General features: G+C 45.1%; 2 protein-coding genes across 5 annotated transcripts in view; one reads left to right on the forward strand and one right to left on the reverse strand.

The window, feature by feature from the left end:
- Nucleotides 1-525: 525 nt before the first annotated feature.
- On the reverse strand, nt 526-8,239 carry dcaf8 (DDB1 and CUL4 associated factor 8). 2 transcript variants are annotated; one of them, XM_035633273.2, is made up of 13 exons: nt 7,996-8,239; nt 7,396-7,471; nt 7,144-7,239; nt 5,938-6,587; nt 5,413-5,553; nt 5,189-5,283; nt 4,863-4,973; nt 4,602-4,732; nt 4,351-4,458; nt 4,081-4,211; nt 3,530-3,649; nt 3,226-3,342; nt 526-3,064 (listed from the first exon to the last, which is right to left on the reverse strand). In XM_035633273.2, the coding sequence occupies exons 2-13, from the start codon at nt 7,430-7,432 to the stop codon at nt 2,957-2,959; spliced, it is 1,845 nt and encodes a 614-aa protein (XP_035489166.1). In that variant the 5' UTR covers nt 7,433-7,471; nt 7,996-8,239; the 3' UTR covers nt 526-2,956. The 2 variants fall into 2 exon arrangements, with proteins under 2 accessions (XP_035489166.1, XP_035489167.1); XM_035633274.2 differs by having other exon boundaries at nt 8,081-8,236.
- A 415-nt stretch (nt 8,240-8,654) lies between these two features.
- LOC118310373 (guanine nucleotide exchange factor VAV3-like) overlaps nt 8,655-13,556 on the forward strand; it is a 42,933-nt gene continuing 38,031 nt past the window's right edge. For 2 of the 3 annotated variants that reach the window (XM_035633268.2, XM_035633269.2), the window contains exon 1: nt 8,655-10,685. In XM_035633268.2, coding sequence (XP_035489161.1) covers nt 10,440-10,685 — 246 coding nt within the window. In that variant the 5' untranslated portion in view covers nt 8,655-10,439. The remainder of the gene's footprint in view (nt 10,686-13,556) is intronic. The other variant, XM_035633270.2, reaches the window with a different exon arrangement.

Raw genomic sequence — 13,556 nt, forward strand, 5'->3', positions numbered from 1 at the left:
ACACCGGATCCTAGTCAGTATCCACTTTTATGATATGAAATATCTTATTAGTATTCACTGGAATGGAATGTGGAATACATATACACATCTACATATAATTAGTGTATTTATACATAAACATGCGCGCTGAAGGTATATTTAGTCTGTCTCGTGTGTATTTAAACATATACGCAGATATATGTACACACTTTACACTGAAAGCCTGCATTAAAATAGATCATGTACAAGATTCACCATTGACTTGCATTACGGTTAGGTGTGAGGTATAGTGCTTTCGGTAGGGATATATCTCAGACTCCACTTTATTTAAAGTATGGATTTTTTGATTTTTTAAAGAAGCAACAAAAGCAAAACAAAGAACAGACATTTACACAGAATATCTATCGTTTGCAAAATCTAAAGATGATCAAAACGCTGCATATGATATTTGAGAACTGGTGACAAAAGAAAGTCTCCACTTATGTCAAACGCGTTACAACGGTTGATAATGACGACAAAGAATGAGACCATAAAATGACTGCGACATGAGGAGCACTGTCTTTTTGTTTATTGCACGAATCGCACATATTTCAGACTGAACTGGTAGAATGCAATGAGGCAGTGGTGGAAGAAAAATGTCCATCAAAAAGCCTCATTATGTATACAAGATGCCAAAAATAGCCAGTGGGAAAATTCTGGATATAACTGTCTCAAATGAAGGATTAACATATAGAAAGGAAATACTGTTTTGTTTTATAGAATAGAATCAAAACGTCAATACTTTTGAAATGACAGCGATTCTGTTCATAAACAGAGGGATGTCGTTCATTAAAGGAAACATGTTGCCTCGAGTGTTTTGTTTTTATCTGGAATTTAAAAGTACTTTGTCATCGTAAAGAATATATAACCTCTGCATCAATACCAATCAAATGTTTCAACATTTTTTTCTTCTTTGAAGTCAAACAGCATTTGCTAAAGTATTTTTTTTTCTTCTTTTTTTTGTACAGTTTTAATATATATTTATATATGTACATATAAATTCTTCTAACTAGAGTTCTCATAGAAAATGAGAAAAGCTGGACTTTATCGCTCTCACATAACAAATGACTGGCAAGCATATTGACCCCTGCCGACCCCCCCCCCGTCCTCCTCTTTGAGCCGATGTTGAAACAGCGCAGACAGAAGTTTCCTCACAAGTATTGTGCTGGCTACAAACATCCAAACTGGTTCAAAATGCTTCTCTGAAAAATGTCACTCAGCAAATGATCGGAGGTGTTTAGCATCGCAGACGGATTTTAAAGTACCGCATGAACAAGTGGAATCTATTATTATTACTCCAGGCTCATAGACTGCGTTTCACTTGCGATTGATCCAGGTCAGTTCTGCTCTTTAGACAAACAAATCTCAAGCCCAAATTCCATCCTTGTTTCCTACGCACATGCTGTACACCATCTACTTCTCGGCTTTCATGTTCAGTGAGAGGTGAATTTTAAAGGGGCAGTATGCAATTCTGGAGAAAGCTTCTTTCTCTCTTTGTTGTTGTGATTTTACTGCTCTGGCCAGACCGCAAACCCGCAGCCTCGGGTATGGGAGACAGACGCGCTAACCGCTAGGCCAAAAGCCCTGAATCCTAGCGACATTCGCCGGCACGTCTCTTAAAATGTCGGCCAGTGATGTTTAGAAACGGCACACTCAATGTTGTCTGGTGCGGCTCGCACCATTTTCTTGTTTTCGCCGCACACACAGAACTGACAGCTAACTGACTGTGAGGAAATATCTGCTGTATTGCTTTAATATCATTTACTGCCCCTTTAGGATTTCCTGTCAAAGATGGGTGTCAGGATGGAGAGTGAGTGGGAGGAGAAGGAAGAGGGAAGGCTGGTGGAAGCAAACGGGAACTTCCTCGATCAAGAAGAAATCTAGTGCAAAATACCCCCTCAAAAAAAAGGAAAAGAAACTAAACTCCACTTTGATTTTTCCAATGATATTGAAGGCAAGACAACTGCTCTTCCCTTCTCTGACCCCCCAAAAAATGACACGCAGAATGCACGTTTTGTCTGCATCTCAAACTAAAGCATCCCTGATTCAAAGTGCACTCAGTAGTGAGGGGAGGGCGATGGAAAGAGGAGGGGTGGGGAGGGAGTAGCTCAGGGCAGCATGTAGGGTGATGCAGCATGAAGAGATTTCGCAGTCCTCTGGGAGCAAACGTGTGATAAATGCAACTAACTGCTCGAGCTCCGGGGCCAGAAATCAGAATGAGGCAGGGGACGCTGCAGCGAGGGCCACCGGGGGGCTTCCCTCGCAAAAATTCAAACGTTTAAAGGAGGTCACATTTCGGGGATGGTTCGAGGGTACGGGTCTACACCCTTCCGCCCTGCTGAACCCCTCTTCATCAGCACAGAAAAGCGTGTTACTAAGAGAGGAGGGATCGTGTGCTGGTGATGTGTAGCTTACGACGGGGTTGCCTAAAAAGTCGGAGGTGCTTGTTGCTGTACACGCACAGTACAAAGTTCCGGGGCTAGATGGAGCATATATATAACGCATGGACAAAGCTGGGGGGCGTCCAAGTGGTTTACAGGGATGCAAGCGCACACTTAAACTTCTTTGCAGACCGAGTTTGTCGTGTGCACACTCGAAACTGTGCCAGGGAAACCAGGCGTTAAAACATCACTTTGCCTCAAACGCGTTTTTAAGTAAATGTGTGTGTCTGTCTGTGAGAGATTGTACGTGTGTAAAACAAAACACCCAAAGTCTGTGGCTCTGTGGCTCGTCAGTGTTTGAGTGTGCCAGTGTGTCAATAGTGCTTGCCTATGTGCATCAATTCAAGGGCAATAAAGAGTGTGTGTGTGTGTGTGTGTGTGTGTGTGTGTGTGTGTGTGTGTGTGTGTGTGTGTGTGTGTGTGTGTGTGTGTGTGTGTGTGTGTGTGTGTGTGTGTGTGTGTGTGTGTGTGTGTGTGTTTGTGTGTGTGTGTGTGGCTCAGGAGGACATGCACTGGACGTGGTCTGGACCTCCTTCCTCTTCATCAGAGGAATCTGGAGAGCTCCAGGACTCGTCCGAGTCCGGGTCTGCACCCTCACGACGAGCCTGGATCAGGACAAAGAGGAAGTCACAACTTTGGCCACTTGTGCGGAGCACCTCAAGTCCCGACAGGTGCCTTTTTTAAATTATTTTTTTCCAAAATTCTGTAAGCCAGTGTCTGTAGTTTGACCCTGATCCAAGTTTTGTCGTAGTGTTTGAGCACTCACCCTCGTGGGCCGCCGGTTCCTCATGTGTCTCATGAGGAACCACAGCAGCTGCGCGTCGTACTGGTCGCCATGGCGCACGCTGTCCTCGTCACGCTCCCGCTTGTTTTTCTTCATCACCTTGGCAAACACAACGCATTCCTTTCATTAGAGGTGGGAATGTGGTGAAAGTGGGTAGCTCCACACGTACCCACTTCAAAGAAATAATACAACATAGACCAGCAACAAAACAACCTAAAATGCTTATACAAATAAGTTAAACTGGAATAAATATCACAGACAGAATATCCAAAACAGATCAGAATACCTCCTTTAGACCCTTGAGTCCTGTGGGGCTTTCAGCAGTGGGGGCCCACAGTTTGATGTCGTGGTCCAGCCCACTAGTGGCCATGCCAGGCAGGTGGGGATGAGGCTCCAGACAGTTCACCTGTGGTCGTGGAGAGGAGAGAGAAGGGAAGTGAATGATTGAGCTGCAAATAGCTCCACCGATTAATAGAGTAGAGATCAACAGACAGCATGTTGTTATCAATCTTCATATTAAAAGTTTATTAGTTACATTACACATTCATTATCAGTAGATCTTCATATTACATGGTGACAGTATTATATTATATCGTCACATTGTTTTACTAGGTTATTATTACTGTTACATCATATATTTATTGACACTATAACAATATATGTGTGTGTGTGTGTGTGTGTGTTCTTTCGCTGCTTTTATTATTATTTATTTTGGTTATTGATTAAAACTCTTTCTGCAGGAAAAAAAACGTTTTTGGAGGAATGTTTGCATGCAAATCATATTTGAGTTAAAAAAAAAGGATTTTAAAAATATATTATATGATATAGTTGACTCACCACTCCTCCTCTGTCTCCCTCCATGAACTGGACGATGCGTGCAGAGTACTTGTCCCACAGGTAGATGTGTCCGCAGTCACTGCCACTGACCACAAACTCGCTGCACGGCCCGTAGAAGTTCACCCCCTTCACTGTGAGGACGAGGTGACGATGGGAGAGGGTCACACAGGGAGAACAATGTACAGAACGCTGGACTACACCTGGCTGTCTGATTTATTATAACTGTGGTTGGTTACAAAGGTCACTGTGATGCGAGGCTACATTCAATACCTGTGGCATTGTTGCGGTGTCCCTTGTATCTCCTGCGATAGTCTGCCCCATCGCTGTGGTTGGAGTCAAACAGGTAGATGTCCTCATCGTTGTAACTGGCCAAGAGCTCTAAATGCACAAAGAGGATAAAACCGTTAAAAGTCAAATTTGTCTGTGCTAATCACAGGGAAATTCATGATGGATGTTTATAGATGCATGATACAGGTTTAATGCTTTCATCACTTCATGTTTTAATGGTGCAGGTGATTTACCTGTGCCGTCATGACTGTACACCAGGCAGGTTATGTTGGTTTTGGACTCACTGGATACCAGATGTGAAGGGCAAAACTTTTTCAGTACCCCATTGTTATCGTTCTCATTAATCTTCCTCTGGTCATAGATCCTGCAGAGGGTGAGAAGAGGAGGGAAGAATTAAGAAGTAGTTTGCAACAGTATCATACATTTCTAGGATATTTTAAATTGCCTCTCATTTCCACTATTCAGTCACATTAAAGCTAGAAGCTGGTTCCTACCTCACATACTGATCTCTCCCGCCCACAGCAAAGTGGTGTGTCTTTGCCGGGTTCACATAGATGGTGTACAGCCCGACTTTTTTATCTCCCTCCTTCACAACCACCAGTTTACTGTCCCAAAAATGTAAGGAGACACAACGGGGGGGAAAAAAGGTTACGGAGATAGGAGTTAAGTAAAGAGGAACATGTTTACAAGTGGATGTTCACCAACATGGACTAAACGACAGAATATTCATTTAACAACCCTACAAAATACGCTTTTAGTTTTCACTTCCAGGGGTTGACTATTTTCAGACTCAGTAAATCTTAATAATGGTGTCGCTCACTTGGCGGGACGGTCTAGACGCAGGTCAATTCCAAACACCACAGCGTCCTCTCCAGCAGACAGGAAGGAGCAGGGCGAATCTGGCTCGAGGGCCAGCTGAAATGAAAATACACATAAATTGAAGGCACCTTTCACACCTGTTACTTTGGAGGTCCGGAGCAAACTAGGTAGGTGTGAAAGCTCCCTTAAACACATTCATTCACTCATTCAGAAAAAAACCCTCACCTTGTGTGCGGCGCCTTTATGCTGTGCTACCCGCTTGGTGTTCTTGCAGCGCTGTGTGGCAGAGAGCTCAGCCACTCTGATCTGACCGTCCCGAGCACACATGGCCAACGTGGAGTCTCCGCTGTGAGGCAGGAACTTTGCCTGTTGTACATTAAGGGCAGTGAGAAGACTAATTGTAAGACCACGATACACTTTGTTAACTCTGTCACTTCAATCTGCGTCTACACACTTCTTTACATTCGGGTCAATTCCTCCGACCAGTGCTCAGCTTCATCCATCTACATCTTTGCTCTCAAGTGGTAAAGATTTTATAAAACAAAAATAGGAAATTGCTTTTTCTATGAGATAATCCAGCTACTTCGTTGTAATCCTCCTTTCTACTCTGAAGTGTGCAAACAGTCATCTAATCCATCACTCAATTGCCAGAAAATTCTAAAAATATTCAAGAATAATAATCCAAAAATTGATCATTCAATTTATCAAGAAAAAATGCTCATCAGTTGCAGCCCTGTTGTTTTCTCTTACCTGAAAGACATTACTCTTGTGGCCGCTGTCAAACTCCAGCTCGGCGCGGCGGACGGCCCAGTCCCAGATCACGACTCGCAGGTCGTCGCTGCCCGACGCCAGGCGCGTGCCCGAGGGGTTGAAGTGCAAAGTGTTGACGCAGCCCGTGTGCTTCTCCAGGCGGCCCTGGAGCTCCAGCCTCTGCACGAGGCCTCGGGCTCCGCACACTCGCCGCACAAACTGGCGCGAGTCCCTGCCGATCTCCCTGGAGCACAGCGAGGGTATCGCTCGCCACGTAGGCCCGCGGAGATCACAGAGCTCCGCTCCGAGCCACGCTTCCATGGCCTCGTCGTCGTCTTCGTCATCTTTATGTTCTTCCTCTTCATCCTCGTCGTCGTCCTCGTCTGAGCTGGAAGAGTGGTTGGTGCCACCGCCTGGTCTATTTCTCTTTCTTGCCGCCCTTTTTCCACCATCTTTATTCCTTGGCCTCTCGTGTCTGCCTCCCTCGCTTTCTCTTTCACCGTCCTCAGTCAGGGAGTAGAGGCCACTGCCATCCATGCTGTCTGTGTCTTCCTCCTCCTCCTCCTCCTCTCCATCTCCGTTTGTGCCTGTCTCGCCTTCCACGTCTGGCATGGGCTTGTCCCCAGACGTCTCTCCTCTTTCTTTGGGAGCTACAGAAATAGGGGAAACCCAGAACAAAGGAAAATAGGATTAAACCAACACTGTCTCACTGGGAGATTACTAAATCCTATCAGGCTGCAGATAATAATACATTTGAGAAGAAACTCTACAATTAACAATATAAGGAATATCCTTTATTAGTCCCACTATGGGGATATGTGCTATGTTACAACTGCAGAAGGGGGCAGTAAAAATAAGAAACATCAGTAAGTACAAAAGCATAATTGCCTAATTAAAAATGCAATATAAACACAAGGAAATATAAAAAATAGAAATAACATGTGCAATGTCAACAGGATTAGGACAATTAAGTTGTATGATACTGAAATTGCACAGGCAGAAAAATTAGTCTTGCGCAAACTAAATGAAGTTAAACATTTTAGTGCGATAGCAGTAAACATATGAATAATAATAAAAAAAGAATACACACAGACACACGATTATAAACATAAACACACACACACACACACACACATATATGCACAACTGAAGCAAAGTGATCTCGCTGCAGACAAATGGAGGGTGCATGAGGAGCGGGGACGTTACCGTCTTCAGAGGAAGACTGTGGTTGTCCTGCTCTGCTTCCGGACGCGTCTGCCTCCTCGTGTTGATCTTCTCCGGGTTCCTTCTCATCGGAGCCACCTGGCAGGACCCCAGAGAGCGTCTTAACTGGCGAGTGTGGATTGGATACAAGGCACGACAACAACAACAACAACAACAACAACAACAACAACAACACCTCGCTCACAGGCAACGATGGCCTGTTCCAAACAGTCCAACTTTGTTTTTGTTTTTTACCGTTAAGCGCAGTGGCTTTGCCGTCAGGCTCAGCCATTGTTCCGTCTCCTTCGTCCTGCGTCGACCCGAGGGGAACCTTCACAGGTGACACACACACACACACACACACACACACACACACACTGAGGTTGGCTTTGCAAACCAGCACAAGACAACGCGCACTGCAGTGAGGAAGTAAGTTAGTCAACGTCACCGCTTGTGCACAACCGACGTCGCACTTCGTGTGCCACTGGTGCACAGGTCACCTGTTCGCCTCCCGTAGCGTCCGAACTACGGTGACACCCATGCTAACCTTTGTAGCCGACGACATAAACAAACCGACCGACCAGCGGGCTCGCGGGGCCTGTCCTAACAACCCCCTTGTGTCTGCTCGACAGTGACAACAGTGTCCTCGACCACCTGCCGCTGTCACCAGCGCCAGCTAACGCTGACCAGCAATTTGCGAGGCTAACAAATGTGCACCGCTGCTGTCAGCTCCGCTTGACAACAGAACAGCTGCTTGTACAAACGGGGGGGGGCGGGTACGAGCGCGCTAGCAAGCTAGCGAGCTAGCAAGCTAGCGAGCTAGCACTGTGGGCTAACGAGCGCAGCTAGCGTTACCTCTACTCGAAGGCCCGGCGAGGCGCACTTCTCGCTGCTCAGTCCTACTCTTTCAACTGCAGATTTTTATTCTTCCACAACTCACAACTCGGCCGTCGAGCTAAGTGGCTCGACTGGGGTTTCTCTGGCGGTCCACGCGCGACATGAGACTGGCGAGGAGGGTTCGCCACCAGCGTCCACGCAAGGTTGACGGCTCTGTTTATGTTTTGACGGTTCAGCTTCTTTATCCGCGCTTCCATTTCCGGTGACGCGCGGGCTCCGCTGCTTGGTTGGGGGGTTTTTTTTCGCCGGAAGTTTACGCGAGACGTGTGCTATTGCTACTACCTGTATGATGCCATTAAATTCATAGATGAGCGAGCAAAAGAAAATGCAAACCTTGAAATATGCATATTAAAGCAGAAATGCTCACTGATGAGGATGCTAAGGGATTTGCTAAGGTCTTTTCCCACAAACTAACAGCTGTGGAAGTTGTGAGAGGATGTCCCAGACACATGAGAGGTGGTTTCATGTCATAAAATTCATAAATGAGTGAGCAAATGAAAATACAAACCTTGAAATATGCATATTAAAGCAAAAATGCTCACTGATGAGGATGCTAAGGGATTTGCTCAGGTACTTTCCACTATCTAACAGGTGTGAAAGTTGTGAGAGGATGTCATAGACACATGAGAGGGGGTTTGATGTCAATAAATTCATAAATGAGTAAGCTATTGAAAATGCAAACCTTGAAATTTGCATATTAAAGCAAAAATGCTCACTGATGTGGATGCTTAGGGATTTGCTAAGGGCTTTTTCACAAACCAACAGTTGTGGAAGTTGTGACAGGATGTCCCAGACACATGGGAGATGGTTTGATGTCATTAAATTCGTAAATGATTGAGCTATTGAAAATGCAAACCCTCAAAACTCATATTAAACCAAAAATGCTTACTGATAAGGATGCTAAGGGATTTGTTAAGGCCTTTTTCCACAAACTAGCAGCTGTGAAAGTTGTGAGAGGATGTCCCAGACACATGAGAGGTGATTTGATTTCAAAATATGAATTAATGAGTGCGCTAATGAGAAAGAAAAACCTTTCATTTTTAAATTTTATTTAAATTTTTTTTTACTCTCAGGTGTGATATACTAAATGGCAGTCAGGAAGTGGTTTGACATTTTAATGTCGTCAAACGTTATTGAAAATCTACAATGCCTATAATGACATGCGCACTGGGCAGACATTCATATATATATACAGTATATATATAGTATATATTTATATACATATATATGAAGAAAATCTTCATGTTCAGCCCATTTACTTGTGTACAATTAAAGTCCTAAGCTTGATCAGTGTCTGAGGAAACATCTGTCTCTCTCACGCAGGGCAAAATATGACAATATCCCTCCGCTTCCTTCCTGTGTTTATGTCACGGGCTTACTGACAGTGATCTACAGTAAATCCCACGGCAGGAGGAGGATGTCCTTCTCTCTCTGCCTCTGATAGCCCCCTCGATTCTGTTCTATCTGGTCTTACTGGTGACAATATACTGAAACACAGAGATCACAGCCTCCCCAGCCACTATACTACAAACTCAGAGTCACCCGGTCAGTGCTGTTTATAATCCACGTGGAATGTCAGCTGAGAGAGGGCGACTGTGGAGGAAAAGCATTACTCTGTAGCACATGCTACATACATACATATTGTGTATATTATATAAATGCCTCTGTATTTTTAATCTTTACTATTTTTTACTTTATTTGTTTTATTTGACTCCATTGAGTGCCCATTCTTTTGTCTGCCTACCTTTGACATTTGTTGCTAAAGATGATCTCATCTTATCTCGCAGCTCCTCATAAGTGCTGGCGACTCTTGTCGATCAAACCATCAGTTGGCTGACATTAACATCAACTGCGAACAATTGTAATAGTCTGTGATTGAAATGAAAAAATGTATCGACAGAATACAGTGGCCAAATAAATAATCATTGGTTGCAGAGAAATGGAAACCAAACAGCCGTCTAATGATAAGTTCCATAAACAGGACATTCCTGTAGTGTGCAAGAATGTAAAAGTTCAAACAGTGGTCCAAAAAAACCCCAACAACTATGTTCACCTCTGAGGTTAACAATTGCAGGTGAATGATGGCGGACATGAGCAGCAACCGATCGCTCACAACTGCAGCCTGTGCGTTGGGTTCAACACCATGAGAAATCCTCGGTCAGGCTTTTGCAGAGCTTGTGCCACTAGATTCGTCTCAACCCGACCACCTCTGAGGAAACATCATCACAGACGAAGGAAGGAAGGAAGGGAGGAAGGGGGTGTTGACAATGACAGAGGGGGGTTTCTCCGCTGTGCCGCGGCAGCTTTTTTCTTGCTTCCTCCAGACGCAGATGCCGGAGCGCACGGACCCGAGCGACCAGCCCCGCGGGGCGCAGCGTTGTTCTTGAAAGGGACTGCGCGGAATGCACACGTTGGAGAAGTGTTGCCCAGGACACCCCCTTGCCATGGAGCCCTGGAGGCAGTGCGCCCTGTGGCTGATCGGCTGCGGAGTGCTGCCCGTGAACCACCGGGTGACCGCGCCCGCGGCGCAGGTGTCCGACCTGGCCCAGACGCTGCGCGACGGGGTGCTGCTGTGCCAGCTGCTGAACAACCTGAGGGCGCGCACCATCGACCTGAAGCAGATCAACCTCAGGCCCCAGATGTCGCAGGTACTCGCCACACCGATGCCCTCCTCGGGACTGCGGGGAGCTGGAGAATAATGCCGTGGGTTGTAGCCCCCCTCGTTTAAGCGCGCAGCGTGCGTTCGGTTGTTGGAGCGTGTGCTTATGAACTGTGCGTGCAGTGTGCGTGTCGGGAGGTGCGTGGAGCATAGGTAGACCTGCAGCAACAAGTTGGCTGCTGCTTTTTGTTTTGAAAAAAATGAATAAATAAAAGTACTGTGGGACCCTCTGCCCCCTAGAACTCTGGACTATGAGCCCCCCCCCCCCCCCCCCCCCCATCAGGAACAGCACCAGTCACTTTACAAAAGACCCTGAGGAACACTTCTTTCATCAGTGCCCTCTACATTTATTACATTTTGCACTATTTAGAATATATTTATTCTATATATTACTTATCTTATTTTGTTTTTCTTTTGTTTTGTACTATTGCACCGTGGGTCCACGATAAACGTTTTTTTTTTCTCCAATTCCTCTGTATGTCTGGAACAATATTGCAGGAATAGACAGTAAAGTTGACTTCACTTGACAATTGTAATTGGAGCATGAAAAGCCTTATTCCACAGTCCTTTTAAGTTTAATACAGAGGTAAAGGAACAATTTTTTTTTATCTTAAGGTTATTTCAACATTTCAAAACAGACCAGTATGTTGTCAGGATTTGCAGCTTAAGCTTTGCGACCGCGTTCCATCTGCCACACTCACCATGCGCAGAAATTTGGGAAACCCTGCCGAGCCATCTTCTTCTCCCCTTCGGCCCGCTCTCTCAAACTGATGACTGGTCCCTGTACACACAAAAGGCCACAGGGTGACCCTCTGTCAGACCCTGACTGTGTGTTAGGGATTATCTAATGTGGACCTGTCTTCAACCATCTGTTTCTTCTAAATATGATAAAGAACCCCAAAAACGGACTTGTTGTGTTGTTCATGGCTGCTCTCGAAGACAGAGCACCCCCTTCAGCCTGAGAGAGCCCCAAATGAATGGTCCAAGGTTTGACTGCGCTCTCTTTCCTCATAATGCCTCCCGCTGCCACTGGAGAGGCCTGATAAAATCCTGGCTTTGATCCACCCATCAGTTAGGGAACTCTGACTACTTGTGCTACGGCTTATGGTTTGCTTTGCCACCACGTTTGAAGCCCGACAACAAGTGTGGCGACTGACGTTGTGATCGCTACACACGAAGAAACGACACATCAATATCTCAGTGTTGTGAAAAGCCTCTTTCTCCATTCCATTCTCCATCCTTGTGGCAATATGCACTCGACAAACATATGTTTTGGTCACTCACTAATAGTTTTCATGCCTTTTTGCAACATGTTACAATAAGAACAAGACTTCATGTGCACCGACCGACTTGTACCCACTTCGTTCATGCAACATTGCAGGTGGTGAGATCTTTATCTGACCTAGTTGCACTGGACCAAGACTCCCAAGTGATCATACAGCACAGTTTTGACATTTTAATCTAAGGTTGAAAGCAGTTTTAACATCAGTTGGTCTGATAATTTGTTAGTGGACTTCATATGGTTGTTTTTAGTTGTCGTTATAAATGTACAGATGCCTTTCAGAAGGATTTAATCAGATGCACAGTTTTTAATCAACACATCTTGACAAAAAGATTCATTCTGCCTCCAGAAGTCTTTACATCAGTGAGAAAATAAATGCCAGTTTCCGCTCTGTCTTATAAATTGCAGCGTCCTGTGTGTGTCAGCGCACGTCCACTGCACGACAGTGAAAGCATACGCAGGGCACAACGTGCCGGACAATGGACAGTCACGGCCTGCAGCTGTAGGCCATCTGACAATATGGTTGAGAAAAGCATGTGTGCCAGATTCTAAATGGCCCTTTCATTGTGCCCTGCTGACCCGCGATCTTGAAAATGGAATCAAGGGCATGAAAGGTAATGGACTGGAGGGGGAGCTGTGATGAAAGTGCGGCCAGATTTACTATTTTTTGTCGCACTGTGCGTTAGGCCTTTCGGAATGGAACGTGGAATTTACAGTAAATGGCTTATGTATGGATCATAGATGAATAAGCACTCGAGATCTTTGCTTTTCTTATGTTATTTACTTACAAAGAACAACTGAAATCCAAAGAGAGGCTTCCCCGTTACCAAAGAAATGGTTGCGCTGGTGCAAAGCCGTCACGTTTGCGCCCTTCCTCCGCAGACAAACAGAGCCCAGGAGGGCGGTGGAGTAATTATAGGCGCCTCCACGATGGGCTGATAAAGTGGCCTGTCTGCTCGCAGAATCTAATCACAGCTCGGTTATACTGTAAATGATCACATATATTTGGCTCTTAGTCATCACTTCATAATGCGATCAGAAGTGTAAATTATGCCTGTACATTTGTTTACTGGATGTTTTTATACAGCACAGAATGTGAGGGAGGATTTCTAGTATAACTAGGCCAAGCTTGACTCAGACATATTTATTTATATAAAGATATATATCATATTTTTGAACATATTATTTATTTACACTGCCATTTAACGCTGCTCTCTTCTTTCAATAATTGGGCCTATAAAGATGAGCCAGGGAGGAAGCCTTGGCAGCTCGTAATAACCGACTTCCCTCGTCGGTCCTTTGAGTGAAACATACAGATCTCACTCCATGAAGAAAATTACATTCAAAACAATCCGGTGAATTTTTGTGCACTCATTTACTGTAACGCTTAAACCCAAACCTGACCCATAACCACAATCCCATTGTGTTCCCTGTATGAACGTTGTTCGACTGCACTCTTCCCACAGAGACACTGATCCTAACAGAAAGTGACACCAGAAAGAGCATTAGTCACTGGTTTCATCTACACCGTGAAACTTTCAGGTTTCGCCTTCGGTGTCCGGGGTGTGAAGTTCACCT

This window comes from Scophthalmus maximus, chromosome 5 (genome assembly GCF_022379125.1).
Source record: "Scophthalmus maximus strain ysfricsl-2021 chromosome 5, ASM2237912v1, whole genome shotgun sequence".
Lineage (NCBI taxonomy): Eukaryota > Metazoa > Chordata > Actinopteri > Pleuronectiformes > Scophthalmidae > Scophthalmus > Scophthalmus maximus.